The 12,608-nt window shown below is 34.9% G+C and overlaps 2 protein-coding genes across 4 annotated transcripts in view; both read left to right on the plus strand.

The window, feature by feature from the left end:
* Positions 1-5,832, plus strand: part of LOC136822071 (transmembrane protein 87A-like) — a 29,030-nt gene extending 23,198 nt beyond the window's left edge. For 2 of the 3 annotated variants that reach the window (XM_067078282.1, XM_067078283.1), the window contains 2 exons: positions 3,911-3,960; positions 4,390-4,498. In XM_067078282.1, coding sequence (XP_066934383.1) covers positions 3,911-3,960; positions 4,390-4,459 — 120 coding nt within the window. In that variant the 3' untranslated portion in view covers positions 4,460-4,498. Of the gene's footprint in view, positions 1-3,910; positions 3,961-4,389; positions 4,499-4,750 lie in introns of those variants that run through there. The other variant, XM_067078281.1, reaches the window with a different exon arrangement.
* A 1,184-nt stretch (positions 5,833-7,016) lies between these two features.
* LOC136822045 (N-glycosylase/DNA lyase-like) lies at positions 7,017-12,476 on the plus strand. Its single transcript, XM_067078264.1, has 5 exons — positions 7,017-8,217; positions 8,977-9,153; positions 9,706-9,755; positions 11,379-11,435; positions 12,310-12,476. Exons 1-5 carry the CDS (start codon positions 7,431-7,433, stop codon positions 12,412-12,414), a joined length of 1,176 nt encoding a protein of 391 aa, XP_066934365.1. The 5' UTR covers positions 7,017-7,430; the 3' UTR covers positions 12,415-12,476.
* Positions 12,477-12,608: the final 132 nt, after the last annotated feature.

The raw sequence follows: 12,608 nt of genomic DNA on the forward strand, positions 1-12,608 counted from the left end.
GGTTTGTACAGAAAGAAAAACGAGCTAGAATCCGTTAAATGCTAAGCGACCCCAGCCCTGACCCGAAAATTGGAGCTGCTAATAAAAAACAATGTGTATTGCATCAAGAGTGAACAAAAACTAGATCGTAAATAATGTTTTACTAGATTCTGTATTCAAGCAAATTAGATCCGTGCAAAAGAAAGAAGAGGCTCTAAGTTATCCATCGAGCTATGAACGAACTTCTAATTCCTTCCAGATTTGAAGATATGACGGTTTAAAGTTTAAAGTTTAAAGTCAATTAAGTCAATTTACTAAAAAGAACCTTTCAAAAAGATGCACTATAAAACTGCTGATAAATAAACATGCTTTTTTGAGTTAATTGAATAAATAAATTCCCTTTGTTTTATTTTCAACATTATTGTTTGCGAACCGTAATGTAAAAAGTAAATAACTGGTGTTCTTATTATGATAAAAGGTTTTTCTTTCCTTGCATATAATATCTTTCTTATCTTTATGTATTTGTTTTTAAAGAAAAATATTTCAATTCTATTAATAATTAAACAACTTAGGTTCCCACTTAGGTTCCCCCATCCCACTTTTCCGGTGTTCATTTAGGTTCCCACTTAGGTTCCCCCATCCCACTTTTCAGGTGTTCATTTAGGTTCCCACTTAGGTTCCCCCATCCCACTTTTCAGGTGTTCATTTAGGTTCCCACTTAGGTTCCCCCATCCCACTTTTCAGATGTTCATTTAGGTTCCCACTTAGGTTCCCCCATCCCACTTTTCAGGTGTTCATTTAGGTTCCCACTTTAGGTTCCCAGGTTCCCCCATCCCACTTATCCGGTATGCCAATATAAGGTAACTGATCGACAGTGGACAATGGAGAGTTCTATAATGCATTTTTTCTCTATAACCGTACCGTATTTCTAGTATTGTAGAAAAAAGTATATTTTTAATATTCTTTCTAGGATACTCGTTGTTTATTTCAAAAATTAAAATTGACGATGACCATGTATCTGTTATACATTCTGTTCCAATAACCAATTACCAAAATTTCGATCAATTTCAATGATATAAGGAATTTAATTCAACAACTTATGAATTGATGTAACATTGTGAATTTTCCGTTTTTCGCCTACCTCATTGGTATCAAATTTCGCGTTTGCCAGTTTTTGTAAACATACCAAAAATCGTAACTAATTGGACACTGTCATTTAAATGGTACAAAAAATAGCTGTTTTTGCACCATCTTTACACCCCTGACTAGTTTTGAAAATTAAAGACTCCTAAATGTCTACTAGGCCCTATACTGATACCTGTGGTTAAGTTAAAAGGTCCGTTTTCGGACCCATGCTGGTCCCGTAACCGTAAAAGGTATACTTAAAGAGATATAAGCTTTTGAACTGCGGTCCTAAAAAGGACAATGAATTGTCCTAACTGAAAGAATAATGAGTTATCCAAGATCAATAAGTCTTGATAGGGTGCTCCGATCAAGTCGAAATTTGGTACACATGAAGAACCTTATCCTACAACAAGATTCCAATTATAAAATCTTGTAAAAAGGTCCAAAAATGGACAATAAATTGTCCTAGATGTTGTAAAGTATGGGCAATTAATTGTCATCAAAATCAACTTTAAAACAAAAATTCATTCAAGATCATCTCAGATCAGGCTCTAAATATCTCAAACATAAGATGATTAAAATGAAAATCGTTGAACGGCCCCTCTGATGGACAATCTGTTGTCCTAAAGGCAAATGTATTTAAATTAACCACTTTTTGTGCTCTAACGCTAGGGATTCAACCATTTTTATCTTTTCCAAAATAGTGCCAAAACTATTAGCTTATATAAGCTAAAATTTTGCACAAAACTGTATGAATGGTAATCAATTAGTGTCCAGGTAACAAATTTTGGTTATTCGGTCCCAAAAAGGACAATAAATTGTCCTTTTTGTAAAATATAACAGTTAAAGTATGGACAATTAATTGTCCTAAATATGGACCATTTAACCTATATCTGACTCTAAAACAGCTACAGCTGGTACTATTATACCCCAAATCATGATAAAAACATGAGGGATAAGTCAAAACGGGCCATTAAATGGACAAAATGTTGTCTTGTAGTTGCGGTAAAAATAGATAGACTATGGAGCTTTTAGATATCATTTGCAGGACAATTTTTTGTCTAACTTTGGACCCTTTTACATTCAAACTAATTTAGTATTTCTTAGTTTATATTCTTACAGTATGAATTAGGAGAGTTGTTCCACTCTTTTTTATTATAGCTCTACCTTTTTCTAAAGATAAAAGAAAAAATTCCTCTTTTGAAGAGCTAAAAGACAACAATTTGTCCAAAAATGGACCTTTTATCTGCCCATTTTACTTTTCACATTACAGGTTTTATGTTTAACCATAGTGTTTTTGTGTTAAAGATCACTTGATAGTTTCAGTTTTGACCACTTTCATAATTTAGATACTAAAACTAATGTAAAATTAAGGACAACTTTATTGTCCTATTTTGGGACCCAAGAACGTAAAAAGTGGACCTTTTTACTATCAGGAGTTAAAACAACCATTCAGCTTTAGTTTAAACTAGGTTTGGTATAGACTAAGCTTAAATGGCCCTTTTTAGGACAATCTTTTTGTCTGGACAACAAATTAGCCATATTTGGGCCATTTAACCCCCTGGAGTGATTTTAACCATCTTTTACCCTTTCTAATGTTAATATAGAGGTTTTCTGAGATTTTCCCTAATTTTTGATGTAATTTGGGCAAGTTATTACAAAAACCTTATTTTAAGCCATTTTTGGCATGGTGCATGATTTGTACCATTTAAATGACAGTGTCCAATTAGTTAAGTGTAACAAATAAGTATTTTCAATTTTATAAAAATCACATCTGAATATGGCTGTTTTCCAACCCGGAAAATTACCTCCCTGGAAAGTTATCAAATTTAGGGGTGGATTTTCCAAGTCACTATTTTTTTTGAAAAATATTGGCAAAAAAAATCAGACCTGAATTTGGCTGTTTTCCAACCCGGAAAATTGCCACCCTGGAAATTAATCAAAAAAGGGGTGGATTTTCCAAGACACTTTTTACTTGGAAATGATGGCAAAAAAACCACACCTGAATTTTGCTGTTTTCCAACCCGGAAAATTACCACCCTGGAAAGTTATCAAATTTAGGGGTGGATTTTCCAAGTCACTATTTTTTTTGAAAAATATTGGCAAAAAAAATCAGACCTGAATTTGGCTGTTTTCCAACCCGGAAAATTGCCACCCTGGAAATTAATCAAAAAAGGGGTGGATTTTCCAAGACACTTTTTACTTGGAAATGATGGCAAAAAAACCACACCTGAATTTTGCTGTTTTCCAACCCGGAAAATTACCACCCTGGAAAGTTATCAAATTAGGGGTGGATTTTCCAAGTCACTAATTTTTTTTGAAAAATAATAGCAAAAAAAATCCGACCTGAATTTGGCTGTTTTCCAACCCAGAAAACTACCCACCTGGAAAGTTATCAAATAAGGGGTGGATTTTCCAAGTCACTAATTTTTTGAAAATAATGGTAAAAAAGTCACACCTGAAGTTTACTGTTTTCCAGCCTGGAAAATTTCCACCTGGAAAATTATGAAATTCCAGACAAAAGTTTTTGTGTCGAAAGGCTGGAAAAGAACAATTTTCACGCCCGTTTTTTTTTATTCCAGCCTTCTTAGAAAATCAAGCAAAAAAATTCCAGGGTAAAAATAAATCCCCACCTGAAAATGTTATTTTTCCAGCCATGGAATTAGAACATTTTTTCCTGTGCTAACTGACACAAGTAGCTTTTTTACTTAAGTCATAACGTCTAAAATGACAGTAAAACTCAACCTTGATACATATCGAATTCTTTGTCCACATCTTCCAATATTCTACCTTTTTTTCAATACAGGATGATGATTTGAAATGGGTGGAAGAAAACACCCCATCGGTACCATCAACGTAAGTCATACATAAAGCTGTGTTTCCATCTAAATACAATTTGTTGGGAGAGGAGCCAAAGTAAAAAAAACAAAACCTTCTTTCTTAAATAAAGTAAGTAAGTCTTCAACAGCAGTTTGATGTGACGCGAAGGCTCCTCTTTCGATAACTATCTACCCGAAGATGAGGGTGGGTGCCACTCTTTCTCCCTCTCTCTCTCTCACTTGCCCTTGATCCTACTCTAAATTGCTGAGCTTCAAGCTGGGAGACATCAAGTACCAAGTCTTTGGTATCACCCGTTCGAGGATCTAACCCACGACCTTGCGAACCGTAGCCGGATGCTCTACCACTGCACTACGGGCACTTTATCAGATGCAGTAATATCAGATGCAAGATAGTCATCTACATCAGCAATAGTGATCAATGACCTCTTTGTTTTTCTATCGCCAGGTTACTGCCAACAATTGATTTTGATGAAGAAATATTAACCACCAAATTTGAACAATCTAAAATGAATTAGATCAATGTGTGGTATTTATATACATTTAATTGGAAATGGTAAGGACATTTGAAAATCTCGTTGCTATTTGTCATTTCATTAGAAATTTTGAATTTACTTCTGCCGCTTTTGACTCAAAAGATGGGGCGTTCCTTAGGCAACTGAAGAGTAATTTTCTGTGAAATCTCTCCGCGTCTTTAAAACACTTAATATTGTTAACCCTTGTTAACTTAAAATAATTTTAGTTCGCTTGTTTCACCTTCTCCGTGAGTAAGTTTTTCTCGATAAATGACTCAATTATCATCCCTACAGGAACAAAAAATTGTGAAATAGTTGGTTGTCCATTCTTGTATGGTGGCATTTTGTTACCCGAAGCTCATGGGCATCTGGTGTCTTCATAAGCTCTTGTGGAGTATAAACTATTCTCAGTTCTCTTGGAGTTCTTTGGATCTCGTAAGTCCTGTTTGGTAAAATGATGTATGGTTGACCAAGGGAAATGAACCTGGAAGTTATCCCTCAAGATGATTCCTGTAAGAGTTGTTGATTCAGGTTTAAAGATAATGAAATGATGGGAATGAAAGGCTTTGAGATTGAATAGTTGGTAGGGCCTCGATTTCCAGGGGATAGGTTTACGGTTTTTTTTGGAAGACTTCGCTTGTGTTCATTATTCTGAGTGAGAGGGTTGTATTAAATTAACTTTTTGTTTGTCTTGATTTTCAAAACTTTTCATATTTCTTTCTTTGAATCTCTTCATTGTGGTTCAATCAAAGTGTGCACCCCCCCCCAGAATAGTGGGGGGGGGGTTGATGTTTCGGGTCGGAAATTTCCAGGTGGGATTTAGAAATTTTCAGGTTTTAGGTGGGAGAAACAAGGTAAGGTGGGGATTAATTTCTTTAGGTGGGATTTTTGGTGTTTTGATAAAAGTCAATGTTAGTTTTTTCTTATTTCCAATTTAATTATAATTTTTTCTAAATTTCATATTCTATGAATAATTCTTTCACTATACTAAACTTTTCTCCTTTTTATTATCAAACAGTAAGAATCTTTGTTTAGTTCCTCGAATTAGTATAATTTTTCGTGGGGATAGCATTTTTAGCTGGGATCTGGGAGTTTGGATTCAGGGTGGGAATTTTAGGGTTAGGTGGGACCTGGAACCCCCTTGCACACTATGTTCAAATTTTTTGTCAGACAATTTTAAACTTAGAAGATGCATTTTTTCATTTAAAATATCTTTATATCAGCTTTTTTATACTATTGGATTTTTTCGTTTTTTATATAAAATTTCTCAAGTTTTTCTTTATGATTTTTAGAATTTTGTTTAAGTATTAAGTTGTACGTTTTGATTCATTTATTTTTTACTATTTATAAGAACTATTTAAAAGTTGTCAATATACTCAATGACAGTGTTTTTTTTACGTCCCAGTCTTTCAGTGGGCTTTAATGGTATTTTTCCTCCGATGTCAATCTTAGGGAAAGAGCGACCAGTTTAAGTTCCTTATATCTTTATCTATCCAGAGATAGATATAATCAGTTCCAAAATACTTGGCACAAAAGGGAAATTCCCCATGAAATTTTATAAACACAAGCGATTTGTAAGTGCTCCAAATTAGGTTGCAAAGTTAGAGTTAAGACCTTAGGACCTGAGGATCCAAAAGTTCAAAAATGGTCCGGTAGGGTTTGAAATACAGCCTAGAAACCAATAAATCCCTCCCAGATCGAAATATTCGATGAAATTAAGTTGAAGTCCCGAAATTGACATTTTCGCTCGAACTTCAATTTTCGAACAATGGTAAAATGGTCAAAGTTGCCAATATGTTATGGCACTGATTGTAGTTTCTTAATCTTTTGCGCAGTTACTTTTGTTTTGTCCCTTATTTGGCTACGTCACTAACCCCCTTGATTATTAACATAACTTATCCCTTTAATGCTTGATAACTTGGCATCTCTTAATGCCTCCTATATCGATCTATAAATAAAGGGTAGATAGTTTTGTGATCCAGATCAACTTGTAAACGCCATATAGTAACTTTTGTCCATTTTTTTTTGATTAGTACAAAGCTAATGGTGCTTTTACATGATACATCCATACAGAGTGGTAGCAGTGGTGGGCGAACCCTTTCAAGTTTGAAAAACACTGGAAAAGGGCAAAATTTGCAAAAAAACCCTTGGAAAAATTCTTTTAATACCTTAAAGTGAGGTTGCACGAACGACGAACTAAAATCAGTTTACCCCTGAAAATTTTAAAATAGTTTTTTACCCCCTGGCAAAATGAAAAACATTCCTATAGACCCCTGGAAATTCTTCTAGGATTACCTCCTAGAAATTTTCTTCCACCCCCTATACGGATATAAAATGGAATAGCCCAATGACACCTTGTTATTAAAACTGTTACGAACGGTATATTTCACACGCAAGGGTTTGATCCTCGTTTTTAATCCGCCTAATTTATTAGAGGACAACGTGGTCGTCACTAAAAAAAGATTCTCTCTAATGAATTGTATTACTTAAAATTGTACATGTTGACTATTTCTGTTTTCTATTTAAGGAATTAAAAAGAATAAGATCAAATTCCAAAGTTAAAAAAAGAAACGAAACCAAAATGAAATCCAAAATGGATGATGCAGTTTTATATGTGATCATTTTCGTGGCTTTGATTTTCTTGTATTTCATTTATTCATTCTTTGCATGCATGTTTCCAAAAAGAGCTGATTCATCTAAAGATTCGACCAAAAAGGAGTAAATTTTTGGATCCATTTAAATTAAATAATTTGGTGGTTATTCTATGGTATCATTCAATAACTGTATCTGGGAAGCATTCTTGAGTTGATTTGTTGTGGAGGAATAATAGTTCTATTTTTCGTGGTTTTGAGAATTCTTACGATTCCTAAGCAATATTCTGAGTGTATTCTTTGTGTATTGATTGATTCATTCTTTGTAATTTATATTTGAACTTCACTTGAGCATTATTACTTCTCGTGTAAAGATTTTCACAATGAATCGTATTTGGCATCGTCTTTCTTGCAATCCTAAGGAACTAAACCTTGGGCTCGTTTTATCATGCGGTCAATCATTTCGTTGGAAGCAGTCTACACAAGATCCAAACACATGGGTTGGTGTTTTGAACCGTAAACTCTGGCTTTTAAAACAGCTTGACCAGGGAGATATTGAGTATCAAACTTTGGTTGATACCACAGAACAGAAGAAATCTGTCAAACCTACAGACCCTGCTAAAGATCGTAAAATTGAGGAGAAGACGAAATCTGTCAAGCTTGCAGGCCTTGAAAGAGAAGACAACGAAACTTCAGAACAGAAAAAATCAATAGATCTTACAGACCCTGACAAAGATTTTTTAACAGACTATTTCCAAATGAATGTTAAAGTAGAAGAATTATATCAAAAGTGGAGTGAAACAGATTTGTTTTTTCAAGAGCTTGAAACACCTTTTTATGGCATACGTATATTACGTCAAGACCCTGTTGAGAATTTATTCAGTTTTATATGCTCGCAAAATAATAATATTTCGCGGATTTCTCAATTGGTTGAAAAATTAGCGGAACATTATGGTGACCACATAGCGACTTTTGAAGGGACGAAATATTATTCCTTCCCCACTATGGAAGCTTTATCGAAAACAGGCGTTGAAGAGAATTTAAGGAAGTTGGGGTTTGGATACCGTGCCAAGTTCATTCAAAAGGTTGCAGAGACAGTTTGCGGTAAAGAAAATAGCGTTGATTGGTTATTTGAGTTGAGAGCAAAACCGTATAAAGAAGCACATAGTGGTACAGTATTTAAAAAACAAATTTAAAATAAATTTTGAAAAATCACGCTTCCATTAAACCTTAATATATCCCCTTCTCACAGACCTACTGGGAACCCTTCCCACTGGAAAATTGTCCAAAATATCGTCCTCAGTGAGAAATTATCCTTCAACCTTTGTCCCCACTGATAATAATCAAATAAATCCTCACTGCGAAATATTATGCTATTTTTCGCATCCCCACTGAATTTTCTGACTTGAAAACAAAAGAATCGAAATCCCCAGTCGTAAAAAATATGAGAATATCAATCCCCATCGAGTTTCAGTTTCAATTATTCTTATCCTCACTGGCTGAAAAAATCCTACCGGATCTGTGAGAAGAGGGTGTCTTAATGGCATTCCTTATGGCAATTGGGCTTTTTCAGAAAGATTTTACCCCAATGCCAAAGGAATTATATCTACCTTCCGTCTAGGGAGAAGGGATAAAAAAAGCCTGAAAAATCCAGGGACTCCGTGGAATACGGACGAAAATCAAACGTAATACCTCAAAAATTAGCCAAAAAGGTTTCTGAAATTTGGTGAAAAATGATCAGTTTTGATCTTTGTGAATTCCCCACTCTTTCTTAAGGTGACCCTATTTAGAATTTTTGGATTTCAGGAGGAAGAGGCAGTGTAAGGTTGGACCTTCAGATGGTCGTGGGGTTTTGTGTGTTTCTGTTAGGAATATAATTTATTTAAATGCATTTTCATGATGTCAGTTATACTTTTCTTTCGCTTTCAGCCTTATGCACTTTATATGGTGTTGGTCCAAAGGTAGCAGATTGTGTTTGTCTGATGTCTTTGGACAAACATGATGCGATTCCAGTGGATACACATATGTGGCAAGTCGCTGCAAACCAATACCTTCCACATCTTAAGAAGAATAAAAATATCACTGATAAAGCATACAAAGAAATAGGTATTTCACAAAGTTTTTTTATAAATTCAATTTTGTTTGGATTTAAAGGTTTTGTTTTTACATAAGTGTTCCTGTTTCATATCAGACACATATTTCATATCAGGACAGTGTCTCCCATTTGTTATACTTTGCTGATATCAGCAAAAAATGTTTTTCTTTTCATCTTTCTGACCAATCTTGCTCCACATCCGTCATTTAAAAACAAAACCTTTAACACAGGTTAAATCGTGCTTTAATTTTCATTTGATAAGCGTTACAATATTCGAATGGCTGGGTGGCCGCCTTCCGCCAGCTGAGTCTACTTTGTCCATAGCCACGCGACAGCAGGTTCATAATGGCCATCGCAACTCCCTGTCCAAGTCGACGCTGTAACTGAAAGCTGCCAGGGTGAAATATTATTTCCTCCCTCCCTCCCTGCAGTTATGGTTGTAGGCAGTACCTGTAGAATAAACGAAAATATTGTCACGGAAACTTTTCAAAACTTACTCATAAATTCCCTGGTCTTTTTGTTGTAAGTTATAACTGCCTTTAAAATCTTTCCATATCCACTAGGTGATTTTTTCCGCCAACAGTTTGGAGAATATGCAGGATGGGCGCAATCGGTAAGCCATAATTCAATCTTTTCACGGTAAATTAACACTTTTACCGTCCTCGATTTTGCAGCTTCAGTCACTCTACCGTCTTCAAAAGAGCAACATAAACTCGCTATTGTTTTTGAAAATCCGCGAAACTTTAGGCTACGTCATATCTTCCGTCGTTTCGAGCGTAAAACTCATACTCCCTAGAAGCCTGGAGCTGTCTTTTGTGTAGGAAGCTTCTGATCGGTCAAGCGCTGAAATTACGTTGTAATGTCACGTGACCAACATGGGATTGTCTATCTAACCACGGTACACTTTTCACCTAAAGTACTCTATCTACAATCGGCACCGAAATATTTGGCACAAAAGGGGAATTCCCTCAAAAATTTAAAACAGCAAGTGAGTATTAAGTGCTTTAAAATACGGTTACATGGCCCCCGGCGTGTGCATCGAATTGAGGGGGCAAAAAAATATGTCGCCCACCATGGTTGGGCGACGAAGAAAATTTTCGACTTTTTGCCCTTATTTCACCCCTCTAAACGGTATATATAAGATTTTTCAAAGTAAAAAAAAAATATGGGTTATAAAGTAGAGTTTTAACTCTGACTTTTAACACGAGACTTAACACTTAGGACCTAAAGGATCTGAGTATCTAAAAGCTCAAAAATGTTCCAATATGGCTGAGAACATAGCCTGGAAGCCACTTAACCTTTCCCAAGTCGAAATATTCAATAAAAGAAAGTGGAAGTACTGAAATTGCAATTCTCGGCCGAGCTTTAAATTCTGAAAAACATTAAAATACCCAAATTTGCTAATATATTTCGGCACTGATTGTAGCTCTTCGGGCGTTATGGATTTGTGATTATCACGTTAAAAGCGAAATTGTTTTCTTAAAGAAATTGACTATGTATGACACATGACTGTACATGTATATTATGTCAAAAGGAAACAATTCCTTTGACTATCCTTTGTTTGTTTATGTTGAAATCACATTGCCTAATGTTTTTCTGTGTGACGTCATCATAATAATGCAGACATATACCAGATATGTTATTATTGTACATCTCTTGTTTGAAACTTTTCAAAGCAATTTTTCTTGATGTGTTTTTGTGTACGATTTGATTTGCAAGATGTTGCTATGTTTTTGTTGTTTAAAAGAGTTCCTTCTTTTCTTGTCCATTGATTATTTGAGATCATTGCTTTGGGAAAGAACTAATACCAGGTCATTTTCAAGATAAACGCTGCTGATTGGTTACCAGTAACATAATTGTGGTTAGAAAAACCATAACTCACCTTAAGTGAATCAATCTTCGTGTGGATATTTTTTCGCAAATTGATGAGAATCCAACATTTTCGCTTGGACTAAATTTTGCGAATCGGCTTCTTTTTCGACCAATTTATTTCATCTCCCTAGGGGTTTTGGCCAAAATTCTGATATTGAATTTTTCTCAAGAACTAATTTTCGCGAAAAATGCTGAAATTCGCTAAAACTAATCCACGTGGAAATTTTGACTACCGTTTGACCTGAATAAGAAGTTATATGGGTTACTAAAAGGTGGTTGGTCCTATCAGCGATGGTTATGACTTTACAGTACAAGCCTACTAGTAGTATTTAAACATGCTTCAATTTCTTCCATTTAACTGTAGGTATTATTCAGTTCTGATTTGAAGAAGTTTGAATCGTTGAAAGAAGAAGGCAAAAAGGTAAGTTGCAATATTTCTACCCTATCTGATTCTTTAGTAGTTAAGAGTCTCTCGAGAACGCCGTAGGAGATCAGAAATTTTTCAAGTTATGAAAATTGTTTGATATTGATTTTATGTGGATGGAGAGAAAATTTGAAGTATATTTTCCGAAATTCTTAGGCTTTGTAGATTTTGTAAAATAAAAATGCAAAATACTGAAAAAACATTTCAAACTTAAAGCCTACCGTATAAATTTTTTCGATTTTAGGAGGGGCGTTTATTCGAGGGGGGCGTTTAAAAGAAAGAGGCGTTTATTGAATTATTTTAGTCTAAAGTCGAATATTTAGAACAAATATACCCTTTGTTTTAGTTCTTTATCAGGATTTTAGTGCAAAATTTCTTTGGTTCAACGATTGAAATTGCATCGAAAAATGCTTTTTGGTTACAAGAAATGACTAAAATCTTCCTTTTCAAACCCAATCAACACTGATATTGAAGTATTAAAGTCATAAGTTTCTAATAAACGCCCCTCCCCTAGTGGGGGCGTTCATTCGAAGGGGGCGTTTATTTGAGGGGGGCGTTTATTAAATAATTTTCCTTTTAGGAGGGGCGTTTATTCGAGGGGAGGGGGCGTTTAAAAGAAGGGGGCGTTTATTCGAAGTAATACGGTATTCATGATATGCACCACTGCAATGACTTCACGAAATTATGCAACTTTTCTGTTTTTATTCCACCCAATACGTCACTTTTTCTATTGTTTAAGTGACGTATTTTGTGGAAAATGTTAAAAGTTCTCAGAAGGCTCTCCAGTGGTGCATATCTATCATGAATAAAAAAGTAAGATCATACTGTATCAAAACGTTAAAAATCTTACCGTTTCTTTTATTTACACTAGAAAATTGCCAAGCGAAGACACTACGAAGCATCAGATGGAGTAAAAAAAACTAAATCCACCAAAGGTGCCGGAAAGAAGAAACCAGCGAAAAAGAAAAAGAAATGAAGGAATTACCTTTAGATATCTTTCATCATTCACTGGCCTCATGTGGTTACATGCTTTTGTACTTTTGTACTTTTGTACTTTAGGCCGTGGCCAGTGGATTGTTATTGTTTCAAAAATAGAGAAAAAATTCAAAATGTCTGGGACCAACTTTTTCATATGTTTCTTACTCGATTTGAGGGTGCTGATTCCAAATT

Source organism: Clytia hemisphaerica, unplaced genomic scaffold (genome assembly GCF_902728285.1).
Source record: "Clytia hemisphaerica strain Z4C2 unplaced genomic scaffold, Clytia hemisphaerica genome assembly, whole genome shotgun sequence".
NCBI classification, from domain to species: domain Eukaryota; kingdom Metazoa; phylum Cnidaria; class Hydrozoa; order Leptothecata; family Clytiidae; genus Clytia; species Clytia hemisphaerica.